We start from the raw sequence: 17,726 nt of genomic DNA on the forward strand, positions 1-17,726 counted from the left end.
ATAATATCAGACAGCCGTACTAATCACAAATCTATATCTTTGCCTTAAATATATCCTCTGACTTTACCTCCACAGCCTTCTGTGACCAAGAATTCCACATTCACCACCCACTGAATAACGAAATTTCCTCCTCCTTCCTAAAAGAACTGATGAGATCAGTTTAACTTGCCATCATGTTCTGCACATACATTGTGGGCCGAGGGGCCTGTTTCCTGTGCATATATTTGATGAGTGGGGCAATTGTGGTTGAAGTAACTGAGATATCAAGGAGAAATGTGACCCTTTGTTTTCCCAGCGTGCGACACCGTACACCTATGGTTCACCTGGCTACTTTGGTGTAAAGTTATGAGCTTTGCTTTGACTGAATGAAGTGTGAAAGTAGTAACCCTGATCCACCTTCTGTTTGCAGGTGCTGCATGCACTGGAAAAGCTTCGGAGAGCCGAGACTGGATATTAAAGAACTTCGGCAAATTCCGATCACAGTCTCAATACAGTGAACTAATATCCCTGAACAGCAACTTTAGGGGGGTAAGTTCGTTAAATCACATAAGAAAGTATAATGGATTTTGTTATACTGTACCCTGTAAAATAATCTGCATAACCAGCAATTTCTGGGTTCTTTGTATAGTGGGTGAGAAACTGTGCAATCTGATGAGACGGTGTGCAATGAGGTTGTATATTCCAATGGGATTCCAAAGTAGTTTTTTTTAGAGATACAGCGTGGGAACAGGCCCTTCGGCCCACCAACAATTGAATGCAAGAGCAATGAGTAACATATTGATAGAGGGACTTGATAGAGGTCTTTAAAATGATGAGAGGGATAGACAGAGTTGACGTGAATAATCTTTTTCCATTGAGAGTAGTGAAGATTCAAACAAGAGGACATGATTTGAGAATTAAGGGACAGATGTTTAGGGGTAACATGAGGGGGAACTTCTTTACTCAGAGAGTGGTAGCTGTGTGGAATGAGCTTCCAGTGAAAGTGGTGGAGGCAGGTTCGATTTTATCATTTAAAAATAAATTGGATAGGTTTATGGACTGAAAAGAAATCGTCTGAGTGCAGGTAGATGGGACTAGGGGAGAATAAGTGTTCGGCACGGACTAGAAGGGCTGGGATGGCCTGTTTCTGTGCTGTAATTGTTATATGTTATATGGTTATATGAAAGACTATCCATCACGGAAACAATAAAAAACCTATGGATAAACTGAATGTGTTATTTATTTTCTAGGTCGATGTTGTAGATTTGCTCACGATCAGACAGCTCGCACAATTATCTGCCAGCAATGGAATTCTCAGCAGTCCGGTTAATGTACGGAAGATCATGAACCGTACCTCAGCTGACAACATTACTGAGTTTATGGACATCTTCAGTCGTGATGCTAAGCAGGTAGGAAATATCAGCAGCTAATCAAACTCTGGGTCAACTGGAGTGAAGCTTTACTTTGACGACCAGATATACTTGTTACAAAAGAAAGGTCACAAAGTGCTGGAGTAACTGAAAACCTTTGAAAAAATTAACGAGCATAACCTGCCCAAGGGAATGTGTAGGAAGAAACTACAGATGCTGATTTACACTGAAGATAGACACAAAATGTTACTCCAGTTATCTCAGTCTGAAGAAGGGTCTCGACCCATATGGTTTTTCATTTAGCCTGTGAAGATTGTAAGAATGCCGTCTGTTCCAGTGAAATGGTGTTTAATAAGGAACTCCAGATGCTGGAAAATCAAAGGTAGACAAAAGTGCTGGAGAAACTCAGCGGGTGCGGCAGCATCTATGGAGCGAAGGAAATAGTTTCGGAAGGGTTTCGGCCCGAAACGTTGCCTATTTCCTTCGCTCCATAGATGCTGCTGCACCCGCTGAGTTTCTCCAGCACTTTTGTCTACCAGTGAAATGGTGTCTGGTTCATCTAAACTATAGGCCCAGTCAGCTTCATCTCTACTCAATGATAATTTCACCATCCTTTTCGTCCACCATTCCAAGGATAAATCCAACGAACCTTCACTAAAACCCTCTATCCCAACCAGACATATTTAATAAAGTGCCACAGAATGTGGTAAATGGAAACATTGCTGATGAGCTGAAAGCTTACTTCAGAGATACAGTGAAAATAGGTCCTTCGGCCCCACCGAGTCCATGCCGACCAGCGATGCCTGTACACTAGCACTATGCTACACACACTAGGGAGAATTTACACTTTTACCAAGCCAATGAACTGACAAACCTGTACATCTTTGGAGTGCGGGAGGAAACCTGAGCACCCGGAAAAAAACACACAGGTCATGGGGAGAATTTACAAACTCTGTACAAACAGCACTCATAGTCAGGATTGAACCTGGGTCTCTTGCGCTGGAAGGCAGTAACTCTACCACTGCGCCACTGTGCCGCCCTAAAGCCTTACAGCTGAAAACTTTACAGAATGTATGCATCAAGAAATGTTTGCATGTAAATGTTAGTATCGGCACATCTTTATTTTGACATAACTTGGTATTCTAATTCTGTTTTGCTAACTTTTCTAGAACAAAATATCGTTGGCTCCAGAGGTGGGAACTGTGTTATTGAGTGAAGTTCTAACCCGCGCTGAACCAGTCATTTCCACTTCTAATGAAAATGAGCTTCAGGTCTGGCTTGATACCAGACTCCAACTCCTGATTCCACAACTGAATGGAAATTTGACCGATATACTTTTAACTAACAGCAACTGCAGTAAAGCTCAGATCATGTATGTTCTCAGTTTTGGTTTTCAAATTATTCCTCTCTCTGAAGTATTTGAAGTATTGACTGTGTTTGGTGTTTAGTTTAGAGATACAGCTGAGAAACAGGTCCTTCAGCCCACCGAGTCCACACCAACTGTTGATCACCCGCCCACCCAGTTCTATGTTATCCCACTTTCACATCTACTCCCAGAATGTGCCATGCAGTTACAGGGAGAATGTGCAAAGTCTACACAGACAGCACCCAAGGTCAGGATCGAACACGGTTCTCCGACGCTTTGAGGCAACAGCTCTACCAGCTGCGCTACTGTGCCGTCTGTGTTCAAGAACTGTGTTCAAAAATAATTTAATTACAATGAGACATTGCAAAGAATGTTGAGTTTGTTTTGTCAGTGGCTGTTAAATAAAAAATATACTCTTGAGATACGAAGTACAGCCATTACAATTGCTTTCCCTGCGGCATTTGTGCCTCCTCTGCAACTCACGTGCACAAAGCTCCACATTGCCAATTAAAAGCATGTATTCTGCTCAGCACCTTTTAACCATGACAGTTCTACACCCCAGGCACAGTGGTGCAGCTAGTAGAGCCACTGCCTCACCACCTCCAATGGCCCAGGTTCAATCCTGACCACTGATGCTACCTGCATGGAGTTTGCAAGTTCTCCCTGAAACCACGTAAGCTACCTTTGGGTGCTCTGATTTACCCTCGCATGCCAAAAACAAGCTGGTTTAGTTCAGTTTTTGAGATACAGCGCGGAAACAGGCCTCTGGCACACCGAGTCCGCACCGACCAACGATCCCCGTACACTAGCACTATCCTACACTCTCGGGACAATTTACAACCTTTACCACAGCCAACTAACCTACAAACCTGTACGTCTTTGGAATGTGGGAGGAAGCTGGAGCACCCAGGGAAAAGCCACACGGTCACGGGGAGAATGTACAAACTCCATCCAAACAGACAGCACCCGTAGTCAGGATCGAACCCGGGTCTCTAGCGCAGTAAGGCAGCAATTCTACCGCTGCACCACCTTGCCGCCCAGGTAGATAGATTAATTGGCCACTGTAGATTTCTCCCAATTGTAGGTGAGTGCTAGAATCTGAGAGGAGGGGGTGTGTAAATGTAGTAGGCATAGTAAATGCCTACTATGTTCTGTGTGCTGAAGTAAAGCAAGAATTTCATTGTCCTATCAGGAACACATGAAAATAAACTCACTTGAACTTGTTAGTCGATGGGAATGTGGAGAGAATAAAATGGGTTAGGCTGGAATTAATGCAGCAATGGGTTCTTTGACAGTTGGCACAGACTCGATGGGCCAAAGGGCTGTTTGTGTGCTGTGGAGTGACAATAAGATTAACAGATGAAAAACTAAATTGTCAATATTAATACATTTGTGTAATCTTCTCTCTTTATGTACTCCTTTCACTTAATGGAAATAGAAAGGCAAATGATGAAAAGTATGTTTTTGCAGGTGATGTTGTCAAATGCTAGTGAAGAATTATCCTTCAGTTTGATATCTTCTTTAGATCTGATTTATTAGATGGTGGAAGGAATAATGCATTTATGAGTTTTGATTCAGCTTTCTATCACAGATAGGCCAGTTTACATTTACATTTAAAGTCAAATATTCCTTCAGAAAAATCTTTATGATACTGAGTAAAAGATTGAGTACTGACAACTTTTGACTTTCCCATTTAGAATACGAACTCTGAATGCACGGATTTCCGAATTTCCAAGGAAGATTCAGCAGCAACTGTATAGGAGCATTAGAGATTATCTCCAAACAGGTATTCCACGTATTTTGTTCAGTCATTGAGTTTTGAAATCATATTGCTATAGTTCGTGATCTATGATTGCATACACAGTCATGAGAGGAATAAATTGGGTAGATGCACTGGGTTTCTTGCCCAGAGTAGGGGAATCGAGAACCAGAGGACATAGGTTTGACGTCATGAGATCATAAGAAGTAGGAACAGAATTAGGCCTTTCGGCCCATCAAACCAACTCTGCCATTCAATCATGGCTGATCTATCTCTCCCTCCAAACCCCATTCTCCTGCCTTCTCCCCATAACCTCTGATACCCATACCAATCAGATGAGGGGGGAAATGGGGGGGAGAAGAAGCTGGAAGAGGGGAGTGGCAGGACAAAGCATGACAAAATGCCACCAACATGAAATTACTCCCACTTAACAGGCAATAGGGATCATGTCTGAAGGCTGAGTCTGAAGAAACGTCCCAATGAGGTATTCAAAGAAATGAATCGGGTCCAAATCCACCCAAGTGCCAACCTATTCTGTGATATTACCAGCAACAATACTTTACTTTGTAAAAAAAGGCACAAAATGCTGGCGTAGCTCAGGCAGCATCTCTGGAGAAAATGGATAGGTGATGTTTCAGAGAGTGTCTGAAGGGTCCTGACACAAATTGTCACATCTCCATGTCCTCCAGAGATGCTGCCTGACCCACTAAGTGTTAGACATAGTGACAAAGTGAAAGGAATTCCAGAGCAGACCGAAGATAGACACAAAGTGCTGGAGTAACTCAGCGGGTCAGGCAGCATCTCTGGGGAAAAGGAATAGGTGACATTTTGGGTCAAAACCCTTCTTCAGACTGAGGGTCAGGAGAGAGGGAAACTAGAGGTCTGAAAATGTACTGAATAAATTGGAGCCGGCACCGATGACTCAGGAAAAGTGGAGTCTGTGTGTAAAACTCCATCACTGCTAGTATTGGGTCGAAATGGTTCTCACGCTGTGTGGTTCCATTTCAATGCATGTTTCTAGATGCTAATGGCGATCTAATCCACAAGAGAGCCTCTAGTTCGGAAGAAAAGTGAATGTTACACACTTTTAATTGCTGCTTATTTTTTGCTTAGGCCCCAAAACAAGATGTTATAATGCAAGAAACCCGGCTTTGAACTCAACTGCCTGGTTTGCCAATTACATTGGGAAATTTCTGGTTTACACAAGCATAGATGACTTGGCCTTGCTGACTGATGATGCAACAGTATGTATGACTACATTGTTCATAGTTTTAGTTATTTTGCATCCTTCATCTATACTTGAACAAATTTAAATAATTTGGCGGGTGGGTGCTTTGAAGGTGCTCCCAAGGGTGTTGGTGGTCAGATACGATCGTGGCTTTAGTTTTAGTTTGGTTTAGAGACTCAGACCTGAAACAGGCCTTTCGGCCCACCGAGTCCCACACTATCCTACACACATTAGGGACAATTTACAATTTACAGAAGTCAATTAGCCTACCAACCTGAACTTCTTTGGAGTGTGGGAGGAAACCGGCAACGGAACAAACATACGCAGATCCCGGGGAGAACATACAAACTTCGTACGGACATCACCCGTAGTCAGAATCTAACCCGGGTTGGAAGGCAACAACTCTACCGCTGCAAAACAAATTCCTTTGTTGCCAAAATGCTAATACTCTTACTATCTCTTTTCCACAGTTGAAGCTATTTACAGCCGACCAGAGCAATCTGAATCTTCTGATGAATCTTAATCTTCCAAAAGATATCCAAAGCTTTTATGCCAGTGCACTGTTCACAAATGGAGCCATTAATGTCACAGGGTATGTATTACCTGCAACATTCATAAGCAAGGGAATATTTTCTATAAGTGTAGGAAGGAATGGCAGATGCTGTAGTTTAAACCAAAGGTCTATACAAAATGCTGGAGTAACTCAGCAGGGTCAGGCAGCATCTCTGGGGAGAAGGAATGGGTGATGTTTTGTGTCGAGACCCTCTTCAGACTGAGAGTCAGGGGAAAGGGAAATGAGAGATATAAACGGCGATGTAGAGAGAGATAGAACAAATGAACGAAAGATATGCAAAAAAGTGACAATGATCAAGGAAATGGGCTATTGTTTGCAGTGCGCTAGGTGGGTTTTACAAACAATGAAACTCAGCAGGACCACAGTGAAATTAGTACAATGGCTAGCGTGGGGAGGGATGGAGAGTGAGGGGGTGCAAGGGTTACTTGAAGTTAGAGAAATCAATATTCATACCGCTGGGGTGTAAGTTGCCCAAGCAAAATATGAGGTGCTGTTCCACCAATTTGCTTTTGGCTTTGAGCGTGAGTAAAAATAATCTAAATATTGGAATGGTTCATCCTTCTCCAAGTGGGAAAAACAATTTCTGAACAAGTAACAAAAGTTAACCAAACTTACAGATATACTGGTTTTAACTAGTTCGATTAAATGAGAATTTCAAACAGAAAATGGCATTGCTGTGGCACTGCTGGTAGTTGCTGCCTCACACAGAGAGCCAGGTTTGATCCTGACCTTGGTTGCTGTCTGTGTGGAGTTTGCATGTTCACCCTGTGACCGCGTGGGTCCGCATACTTTTCACACAGAGCGTGGTGGAGGCCTGGAACGCATTGACGGGTGGTGGTGGAGGTAGATACAATAGTGGCGTTTGAGAGGCTTTTGGATAGCCACATGGAAATGTAAGGGATAGAGAGACAAGGATCATGTCCAGATAGTTGAGATTAATTGCATCATGTTTGAGGCAGTCACCGTGGGGCGAAGGGCCCGTTTCTATGCTGAACTATTCCATGATCTATGCTTTACATCTCACCGATATTGAAACATTGATTGCTGAATTGTTTGCTCTTTTGGTCTTTCAACAGCATTCCTGACAGCTTGGTCTGTTTTATTGTTGGCACCCCGTCAGTTGAATCTTTAAACGCTCAGCAGGCTTTAGTTTTGCTCGAAAAGGCAAACCGTGCCTGCCTGAATCCCAGTGCAAATGGAACTGCACCCACTGACATTCAGATACAGGTAGGAATTTGCAAGATTGAACGGGGTGTTTAATACATTTTCGTAAGATATTCATATGCCTCCGTTGTAATAGACCTTCCACAATTCATCACGATATCCTTTGATCCCTCACCTCTGTGTCATTTCCATAACGATGGTGCAGTGTGCCACTGGGGAAAGATTGACTGCAGTGCATCTTGTAGTTCTGTTCCTGGCTGGCCAATTCATTACAACAGGAGGTTGAGTCATAGTCATAGTGTGATACAGGGGGAAACAGGCCCTTCGGCCCAACTTGCCCACACCAGCCAACATGTCTCTGCTACACTAGTTCCACCTGCCTACATTTGGTCTGTATCCCTCCAAAACTGTCCTATCCATGTACCTGTCTAACTGTTTAGTTAGATAGTCCCAGCCTCAACCACCTCCTCTGGCAGCTTTTTCCATACACCCACCACCATTTGTGTGAAAAAGTTACCCCTCAGATTCCAATTAAATCTTTTCCCCTTCACCTTAAACCTATGTCCTCTGGTCCTCGAGTCACCTATTCTGGGCATCCACCCGATCTATTCTTCTCATGATTTTATATACCTCTTTAAGATGTGCTCTAGTCCCAGGCTATCAACCTCTCCCTATAGCTCAGACCTTCCAGTCATGGCAACATCCTCGTAAATCCTCTCTGTACCCTTTGCAGCTTGACAACATCTTTCCTATTACATGCTGCCCGGAACTGAACACAATACTCTAAATGCAGTCTCACCAACTGGTGAATCTGTGGAATTCTCTGCCACAGAAGGTAGTTGAGGCCAGTTCATTGGCTATATTAAGAGGGAGTTAGATGTGGCAGGGATGGGATACTGAGTTGGATGATCAGCCATATCGAATGGCGGTGTAAGCTCGAAGGGCCGAATGGCCTACTCCTGCACCTATTTTCTATGTTTCTATGTTATACAACTATTAGACACAAAAAGCTCAGTAACATATTTCTCAGTAACTCAGTAACATATTTCTCCTGCATACTAATAGGTTCTCCTGCATACTAATAGGTTGTGCTTAAAACATAAGGCATTGGGGGTTCAGTATTGATGTGGATAGAGAACTGGCTGGCAAACAGGAAGCAAAGAGTAGGAGTAAACGGGTCCTTTTCACAATGGCAGGCAGTGACTAGTGGGGTACCCCAAGGCTCAGTACTGGGACCCCAGCTATTTACAATATATATTAATGATCTGAATGAGGGAATTGAAGGCAATGTCTCCAAGTTTGCGGATGACACTAAGCTGGGGGGCAGTGTTAGCTGTGAGGAGGATGCTAGGAGACTGCAAGGTGACTTGGATAGGTGGGTGAGTGGGCAAATGTTTGGCAGATGCAGTATAATGTGGATAAATGTGAGGTTATCCATTTTGGTGGCAAAAACGGGAAAGCAGACTATTATCTAAATGGTGGCCGATTGGGAAAGGGGGAGATGCAGCGAGACCTGGGTGTCATGGTACACCAGTCATTGAAGGTAGACATGCAGGTGCAGCAGGCAGCAAAGAAAGCGAATGGTATGTTAGCTTTCATTGCAAAAGGATTTGAGTATAGGAGCAGGGAGGTTCTACTGCAGTTGTACAGGGTCTTGGTAAGACCACACCTGGAGTATTGCGTACAGTTTTGGTCTCCAAATCTGAGGAAGGACATTATTGCCATAGAGGGAGTGCAGAGACGGTTCACCAGACTGATTCCTGGGATGTCAGGACTGTCTTATGAAGAAAGACTGGATAGACTTGGTTTATACTCTCTAGAATTTAGAAGATTGAGAGGGGATCTTATAGAAACTTACAAAATTCTTAAGGGGTTGGACAGGCTAGATGCAGGAAGATTGTTCCCGATGTTGGGGAAGTCCAGGACAAGGGGTCACAGCTTAAGGATAAGGGGGAAATCCTTTAAAAACCGAGATGAGAAGAACTTTTTTCACACAGAGAGTGGTGAATCTCTGGAACTCTCTGCCACAGAGGGTAGTTGAGGCCAGTTCATTGGCTATATTTAAGAGGGAGTTAGATGTGGCCCTTGTGGCTAAGGGGATCAGGGGGTATGGAGAGAAGGCAGGTACGGGATACTGAGTTGGATGATCAGCCATGATCATATTGAATGGCGGTGCAGGCTCGAAGGGCCGAATGGCCTACTCCTGCACCAAATTTCTATGTTTCTATTAATTTCATTTGTTCTAAGCACCGTCTATATCTCTTGTTCCTCTTTCCCTTGACTCTCAGTCTGAAGAAGGGACTCAATCTGAAATGTCACTTATTCCTTCTCTCTAAAGATGCTGCATGGCCCGCTGAGCCACTCCAGCGTTTTGCGTCTGTCTTCAGTTGAAATCTACATCGGCAGTTCCTCCCTACATAGGTTGCATCTGTGTTGGAGTCATCTAAGCATAAGTTCTATAAGTAGTACAGGATCAACACACCTTCATGTACAGTGCAGCAAGCCCATATTGAAATGTCTTGCCTTATTTCACTCAGAGATTTGCTTCGCAACATGAGATCGATATGGGATGCTCGATTTCCCTTACAGTTTTTCTGTCCCATGCATCTCCAGCAGCTTAGTCATTGTTTGGAATCCTTTACCTGAACATCTTCATCTTTACATCTCACTCCTTGCTTTTAAAACTTTATCAAATCATCTTCTGAACCATCGTTTTAAGTTCCTCTAAATTTAAATTTATTTTGTTAAATTTATTTAGCAAATCTCATCTAATTTTGTGTGTGTGTGGTTTTTTTTAAACAGCTTGCAGATGCCCTTGCAAGTAAAATTGATGTCTTATCATCGGATAATCTTGTTACACTGGGCCAGTCGGCTGTTGGACTCTCAATAACACAGATCGGTACCATCAATGATACTGATGTACTGAAATCCCTGGGAACCTTGGGCAAGGTGCAAGGGTGGACTCCTGGAGCAGCCAATGCATTGGTCGCAAAGTTAATGAGTGCAAACTTCCAGGTAAGATTTAATTGTATCAAGAGAGTGCTTGATACAATTAATACAACTAATTCCACATGTCCATTTAATAATACTGGGCAAGTGATTCTGTGGAGAAATATAACTTTTTAATGGCCCATATCGCTTATTCAATCTAAAAAAACACATAAAATATAATTAGTATTCAGGAAATTGTACTGTGGTTCACCGTGTAGATTGTGCAGGGAGCATGGAGGCCATTTTACACGCAGAAGTAATGCCAACTGACATGCAAGGCTTTAACTCTTGATCTGCTGCAAATTGTAATTATTCCTACTTAACAGGGAGTCAAACACTGCCCTGATGTTGTTCCACATGTAAGCCATTACTTATTTCCAGAAGGAGAGGATGGGCCCTTCACAAAAAATCCACTCTAGATGCCCACATTTCCTGGCTCGATGTGTAATTGGCTGTAGAGTACCAGTGATACCTATTGGTATCATTTATTATTTGAGATCAAATTAGCTGCAAAGTAGCCCTATTACTCGAACCACTGGTGCCTAATGTGGCCTAAGATTACTAATATACTGCCTAATGTTACTATAATCTCTGGTACCTAATATTGCCAATAAGTGGAGCTACATGTTATCGGGCCAATAGCCAAAATAATAGCATTTCTAAATCTGGCATCTAACTATGTTTTAATTTATTTTTGTTACTAGTTTAACAATGCCGCCAACCTATTGTCAATGGGATCCTTGGTATCTGGTCTTTCAAGTGGCATGTTGAAGAATATCAATAACAGTGTGATCGTCGATGCTGTTAATGACAGCACATTTGTTGACAACATATTGCTTGCTTTTGCACCTTCACAACAAATCATTGTCCAAAAGGTAAGTGCGTTCAAGTTTATTATTGTCATGAGTACCGAGGTAAAGTAAAAAGTTTTACTTTGATCAGATAAGACTATGCATAAATACAGTCAAGTCAAATACAAGTACAAAAAGTGAAGCAAAGGACAAAGAGTGCAGAATACAGATTTCAGCATTGTGGAGTACCCGTTCCATAGAAAATGTCCAAAGTCCGCATTGGAGTATAGGGGAATTATGCATTGAGCCTTATACTGTAACAGAGGGGAAGAAACTGTTCCAGAGTCTAGTGGTGTGCGCTTTCATGCTTCTGTGTCTCCTGCCCGAAGGGAGCAGGAAGAATGAATGTTTGGACAAGTCTTTAAATATGTGACTGCTTTTCTGAGGCAGTGTGAAGTATAGATGGTCAAAGGTGGGGAGTTTGATCTTTGTGATAGACTAGGCTACATCCGTAACTCTCTGCAATTTCTTGCGGTCTTGGCCAGAGCTGCTCCAAAACCAAGCTGTGATGCAATATGACAGTATACTTTCAATGGTGTATCTATGGAAATTTATAATAGTCATTGATAAACTTGTGGACGATGGACATTAAAAATGGCCATTTTACATCGGATGGTATCATATGTCTTTTGAACGTGGGCTAGTGGGTACTGATCTTTATACTTTCTTGGAACGCTAAGCAATTCAGCACAAGAACAGGCCCTTTGGCTGCACCAAACATAATAGTATGTTAAACTAATCTGCTCTGCTTGCACGCAATCCATGTCCCACCATTCTCTGCATATTCATGCGCCTCTCCAAAAGCCTCTTAAATACCACTATATCTGTCACCACCACCATCCCCAGCAGGGCCTTTAAGTATACATCACCCTCTGTGTAAAAAAAACCTTAAACTTTGCCCTCCTTACCTCAAACTGATATTTTATAGTCCATGACATTTCCACACTGGGGAAAAAGGTTCTGACTGACTGCCTTGTGTGTACCTCCATAAATGGATACATATTTATCAGCTTCAGCCTCTGATGCTCCAGAGAAAATAATTCAAGTTTGTCCAACCTCTCCTTCGAGTTAATGCACTCTAATCCAGACAGCATTTTGATACAACTTTCCTGCACCCTCTCCAAAGCCTCCTCATACTTCCTATAATGGGGCGTCCAGAACTGCACTCGATACTCCAAATGTGGCTGAACTAAAGTCCAATAAAACTGCAACATGACTTCCTGACTCAATGCCTTGACCGATGAAGAAAGCAAACCGTTCTGAAATCCTTTATAATTACAAATGAAGTTCATTTCAATGCTTTGACAAGAAAGAGGATGGCCATGGTTTTGCTATTGTTGTCTATGTCCTGTGAATAATTAAAATAAATGACCCGTGGAGGGGTATTACCTGTCAGGTGCAGTCAATCCAGGAATTTCTGCTTTGACGACCATTCACTGTTACAATTTAAATTAATAATTTGGACATAGTTAAAAACTACTCATTGCATCATATTAAGGGGCGAAGATGGTCGCTACAAATTTTATAAATACAATTTATAAAAATGAGCACCGTCACTGGCTTCATCGCTTCCTGCCCACCCAAGCCTCAACCTCATCGTTTCCCAGCCCCACACAGCCTGATTTTATCTTCTCCCCAAAATCCACAAACCTGGCTGTCCTGACAGACCCATTGTTTCTGCTTGTTCATGTCCCACTGAAGTTATTTCCACATACCTCGATTCCATCCTATCCACCCTGGTTAAATCCCTCCCTACGTATGTCCAAGACATCTCACACACTCGTCGTCTACTCCAGGACTTCCATTTTCCAGGCCCCCACTCCCTCATCCTCACCATGGATATCTAGTCACCCTACACCTCCATCCCTCACCAGGAGGGTCTTAAAATCCTCTGTTTCTTCCTCGACTGCAGAACCAACCAATCCCTGTCTACTAATACTCTCCTCCCCCTAGTGGAGATGGTCCTTACCCTCAACAACTTTTCCTTTGACTCCTCCCATTTCCTCCAAATCCAAGGCATAGCTACGGGCACGCGCAGAGGCTCCAGCTATGCCTGCCTCTTTGTAGGGTACGTCGAAACAATCCTTGTTCAAGGCACACTGTTGCCCAATCCCCAAACTCTACCTCCACTACATTGACGACTGCATTGGTGCTACCTCCTGCAGCCATGCAGAACGCACTGACTTCATCCATTTCACCACTAACTTCCACCCGGCACTCAAATTCACCTGGACCATTTCCGACATCTCCCTACATTCTAGACCTCACCATCTCCATCGAAGCTAACAGACTACTGACTGACATCTACTACAAACCCACTGATTCCCATGGCTATCTGGACTACACTTCTTTCCACCCTGCTTCCTGTAAGGACTTTATCCCCTACTCCCAATTCCTCTGTCTATGCCGCATCTGCACCCAGGATGAGGTGTTCCAGACCAGGGCATCGAAGATGTCCCCATTCTTTAGGGAACGGGAGTTCCCCTCTACTATTATAGATAAGGCTCTCACCAGGGTCTCCTCTATATCCCACAGCTCCGCTCCCACTTCCCATCCCCCTACTCGTGAGAAGGACAGAGTCCCCCTTGTCTTCACCTTTCACCCTATCAGCCGTCGCATACAACATATAATCCAATTACATTTTTGTCACCTCCAACGGGATCCCACCACTGGCCAAATCTTCCCATCTCCTCCCCTTTCTGCTTTCCGCAGAGACCATTCCTTCCATAACTCCCTGGTCAATTTGTCCCTTCCCTTCCTGGGTACTTTCCCTTGCAACTGCAGGAACTGTTACATGTTGCTTTACCTCCCCCCTCGAGTCCATCCAAGGACCCATGCAGCCTTTCCAGGTGCGGCAGAGGTTCACCTGCACCTCCTACAACCTCATCTACTTCATCCACTGTTCCAGATGCCAACATCTCTGCATCGGTGAGACCAAGCGCAGGCTTGACGATCCTTTGCCCAACACCTCCGCTAAGTTTGCAATAACCAAACTGATCTCCTGGTGGCTCAGCACTTCAACTCACCCTCCCATTCCGAATCTGACCTTTCTGTCCTGGGCCTCCTCCATTGCCAGAGTAAGGCCCAGTGCAAATTGGAGGAACAGCACCTCATATTTCGCTTGGGTAGTTTACACCCCAGCGGTATGAATATTGACTCCTCCTTGCTTTCTCCCTCCTTCCCCTTCCCTTCCCAGCTCTCCCTCAATCTTACTGTCTCCACCTTTTCATTTAAAAGTTGACAAGTTATTGTTAAGCTTGTGTCAAACTTAGATTTGACCACAGATGATAAACAAATTTCTGGAGTAACTCAGCAGGGCAGGCAACATCTCTGGATAGAAGGAATGGGTGCCGTTTCGCGTTGAGACCCTTCTTCAGCCCCAAACATCACCCATTTCTTCTCCCCAGAGATGCTGCCTGTCCTGTTGAGTTACTCCAGCATTTTGTGTCTATCTTCGGTGTAACCTAGCATCCGCAGTTCCTTCCTACATATTAAATTTTACCAAACTTGGGAGCACTATGTTCAATTATGGTATGGTGCCTCACAATTTCAGAAGTTAGGCATGATTAATCCTTCTGTTCATTTTGGGGGGGGGGCAAGAGGAAATGCTTGGAAAGGTTTTAGTTTTTAAATTTGGTCACACATTTGGGTTTCAAATTTAAAAAAATCTTTGGCTTTAGAATGATCTCGATGTCCCAGTTTGAAAATAGTGAAATAAAAAAATGCTGGGGTCATTTAGCAGATCATGCAGCACTCATAGGAGAGAAAAAGAGAATTCATGTTTGAGACCAATGAGGGTTCATCAGAGCCTCATCATTTGGATGAAAGGCCATTGACATGAACCTCCAACTCTACTCCTGTGTCTCCACAGATGCTTCCTGACCTGCTAAATATCCCCTGCATTTTTTTTGTCAGATTTCCATCACCTGCAGTGTTTATTGCATTTAAAATATCATGCTTTGTTTCCTACTGACTAAACATTTCCATCTGTTTAACTCTTCTGTAGATTGCTCAGACTTCGAGTGACCCCAGTATACTTTTACAAAGGGTTCCAGCCAAGCTTGCTACTGAAATCGCTTTGCCTCGACTGAGTTCTCGAAATATCAATCTTAATCTGGTGAACGGAAAGCAATGGAACCACTTCCAAGTAAGTTGGTGAATTGTTGGACAACATCAATTAGTAGAGGGAATGAAATTGGTAATAGTAAACTGTGCTTGATTACCTTATTTTGTTAAGTTATCAAGGTTGATAAAGGTGATTTGTCCATCTCATTCCTTACCCAATTATCAGATAAGACACAAAGTGCTGGAGTAACTCAGCAGATCAGGCAGCATCCCTGAATAAGTGATGTTTTGGCTCAGAACCCTTCAGACCTGCAAGTCCAAAAAGGATTCTGACCCAAAATGTTGCTATCCATGTTCTCCATCAATTCTGCCTGGCACCCCTCCCCGGGTTACTCCAGTGCTTTGTGTCTTTTTTTCAGTAAACCAGCAACTGCAGTTTCTTCTTCTACTGATGTTCATATGTTTGACAAAGTGACAAATAAGGCTGGTGAGCAAAATTGAAGAGTTTGGATGAAAGCAAAGGGCAGTGGCAACGTGGATAAGAAATTGGCTTGAGGGCAGAAGGCAAAATGGTGTGATACATTAACATCTTTTCATAATAGGAGAAAGAAAGCAGAACTTAACTACTGCTACTTGGTTTAATTTGGAAGCCACAACTGACCATTCATATTTACAAAAAAAAGATGAAACCCGTTGAGCAATTACTGTTGAGTTAATATTCCTGAAACTGGTGTGCAGTCAACATTGTATTTATGTTTATTTTTAGGCTGCGGTGTTTTTTAGGACTTTGATACGAAATTCTACCTTAAATTTTGATGAGTAAGTATCATGTTTACCTTTGCATTGAAGTAATTATTCCCTCAACTGTATATTGATCAAATGACGCAACGGGCTGAGGAATGGCAGACGGAGTTTAATTCCGATAAATGTGAGGTGTTGCATTTTGGTAAGACAAACCAGGTAAACCAGACAAACCTTGATAAGAACGGGTGTCAAGGGTTATGGGGAGAAGACAGGTAAATGGGATTAGGAGGCAGGGATCATCCATGATTGAATGGCGGAGTGGACTAGATGGGCCGAATGGCCTAATTCTACTCCTATAACTTGTGAACTTAGTCCCTTGACAACAGGATTGTACAAAAGGTATTTGACATGTTTGCCTTATCGGCCAGGGTATTGAGTATAGGAGTTGAGACATCATGTTTCAGCTGCAAAAGATACAATAAGGAATATATGGAATACTGAGTAAAGTACTGGTCACCCTACTATATGAAGGCAGGCATTCATGTGGAAAGGGTGCAAAAAAGATTTACAAGAAGCTTACCAGGTATGGAGTATTTGAGTTACAAGGAGAGGTTAGTTCGGCTCAGACTTTTTGTTTCTCCCTGGAACATAAGAGGCTGAGGGGAGACTTTAGAGGTTTATAAAATTAAAAGGGGAATATATAAGGTGGCTAGGTACATTATTTTCCTCAGAATCGAGGAGTCTTAAACTGGAGGGCATAGGTTTGTGAGAGGGGAAAGGTATAAAAAGGACTTGAGGGACAACTTTTTTCCTATACACAGAGGGTGGTGCGTGTATGGAATGAGCTGCCGGAGCAGATAATTTAAGCAGGTACAATGACAACATTTAAAAGTCATTTGGGCGGCACGATGGCACAGCTGCAGAGTTTCTGACTTACAGCGCCCAAGAGACGGGGTCGTTTCTGACTACGGGTGCTGTCTGTATAGAGTTTGTACGTTCTCCCCGTGACCTGTGCGAGTTTTCCCCGGGGGTTCCGGTTTCCACACATACTCAAAAGACGTACAGGTTTGTAGGTTAATTGGCTTAATCGTAACTTGTTAATAGTCTGGGTGTATAGTGTTAATGTGCGGGGATCGCTGGTCGGCGCGGACTCGATGGGCCGAATGGTCTTTTTCCATGCTGCATCTCTAAACTAAAACTAAACATTTGGACACATAGGAAAGGTTTGGAGGGCCTTTGGCCAGGCACAGGCAAATTGACCAGCTTGGTTAGGCAACTTACTCAGCACGGTTGAGTTGACACAAAGGGCCTGTATCTGCACTTAGCATCTCTGCGACTTTACAGCTCTATGTCTCTGCCATTAAATGTATAGCAAATGAATGAATACTCTATTGTCACAGTGAAATCCCAAGGTATGAAAAGAGTCGCCACATAAAGGGCGCCGACAAAGTTACAAAGTCCTCCTTTGTTCCCCCCTCACAACGCTTCCCCCAGGAGCTACCCTTTGTTCCCAACGCTGCATCCTCCGGCTCCCACATGCAGATTCTACTCAAAGATAATATTGTAATCCATGCTGATTTCTAAATGCTGAACCTTTGAAAAATTTGACGCAAAAGATTAACCATTTAAATCTTT

At 43.2% G+C, this 17,726-nt stretch overlaps 1 protein-coding gene across 1 annotated transcript in view; it reads left to right on the forward strand.

Moving 5' to 3' along the window:
- Nucleotides 1-17,726, forward strand: part of LOC129706691 (uncharacterized) — a 98,776-nt gene that overhangs the window by 68,295 nt on the left and 12,755 nt on the right. The window contains exons 49-59 of the mRNA XM_055651089.1: nucleotides 410-528; nucleotides 1,230-1,388; nucleotides 2,519-2,721; nucleotides 4,413-4,501; nucleotides 5,588-5,718; nucleotides 6,173-6,294; nucleotides 7,353-7,503; nucleotides 10,243-10,455; nucleotides 11,136-11,306; nucleotides 15,289-15,429; nucleotides 16,114-16,166. Of these exons, the coding sequence (XP_055507064.1) occupies nucleotides 410-528; nucleotides 1,230-1,388; nucleotides 2,519-2,721; nucleotides 4,413-4,501; nucleotides 5,588-5,718; nucleotides 6,173-6,294; nucleotides 7,353-7,503; nucleotides 10,243-10,455; nucleotides 11,136-11,306; nucleotides 15,289-15,429; nucleotides 16,114-16,166 (1,552 nt within the window). The remainder of the gene's footprint in view (nucleotides 1-409; nucleotides 529-1,229; nucleotides 1,389-2,518; nucleotides 2,722-4,412; nucleotides 4,502-5,587; nucleotides 5,719-6,172; nucleotides 6,295-7,352; nucleotides 7,504-10,242; nucleotides 10,456-11,135; nucleotides 11,307-15,288; nucleotides 15,430-16,113; nucleotides 16,167-17,726) is intronic.

Source organism: Leucoraja erinacea, chromosome 20 (assembly GCF_028641065.1).
Source record: "Leucoraja erinacea ecotype New England chromosome 20, Leri_hhj_1, whole genome shotgun sequence".
In the NCBI taxonomy this organism is placed as follows: domain Eukaryota; kingdom Metazoa; phylum Chordata; class Chondrichthyes; order Rajiformes; family Rajidae; genus Leucoraja; species Leucoraja erinaceus.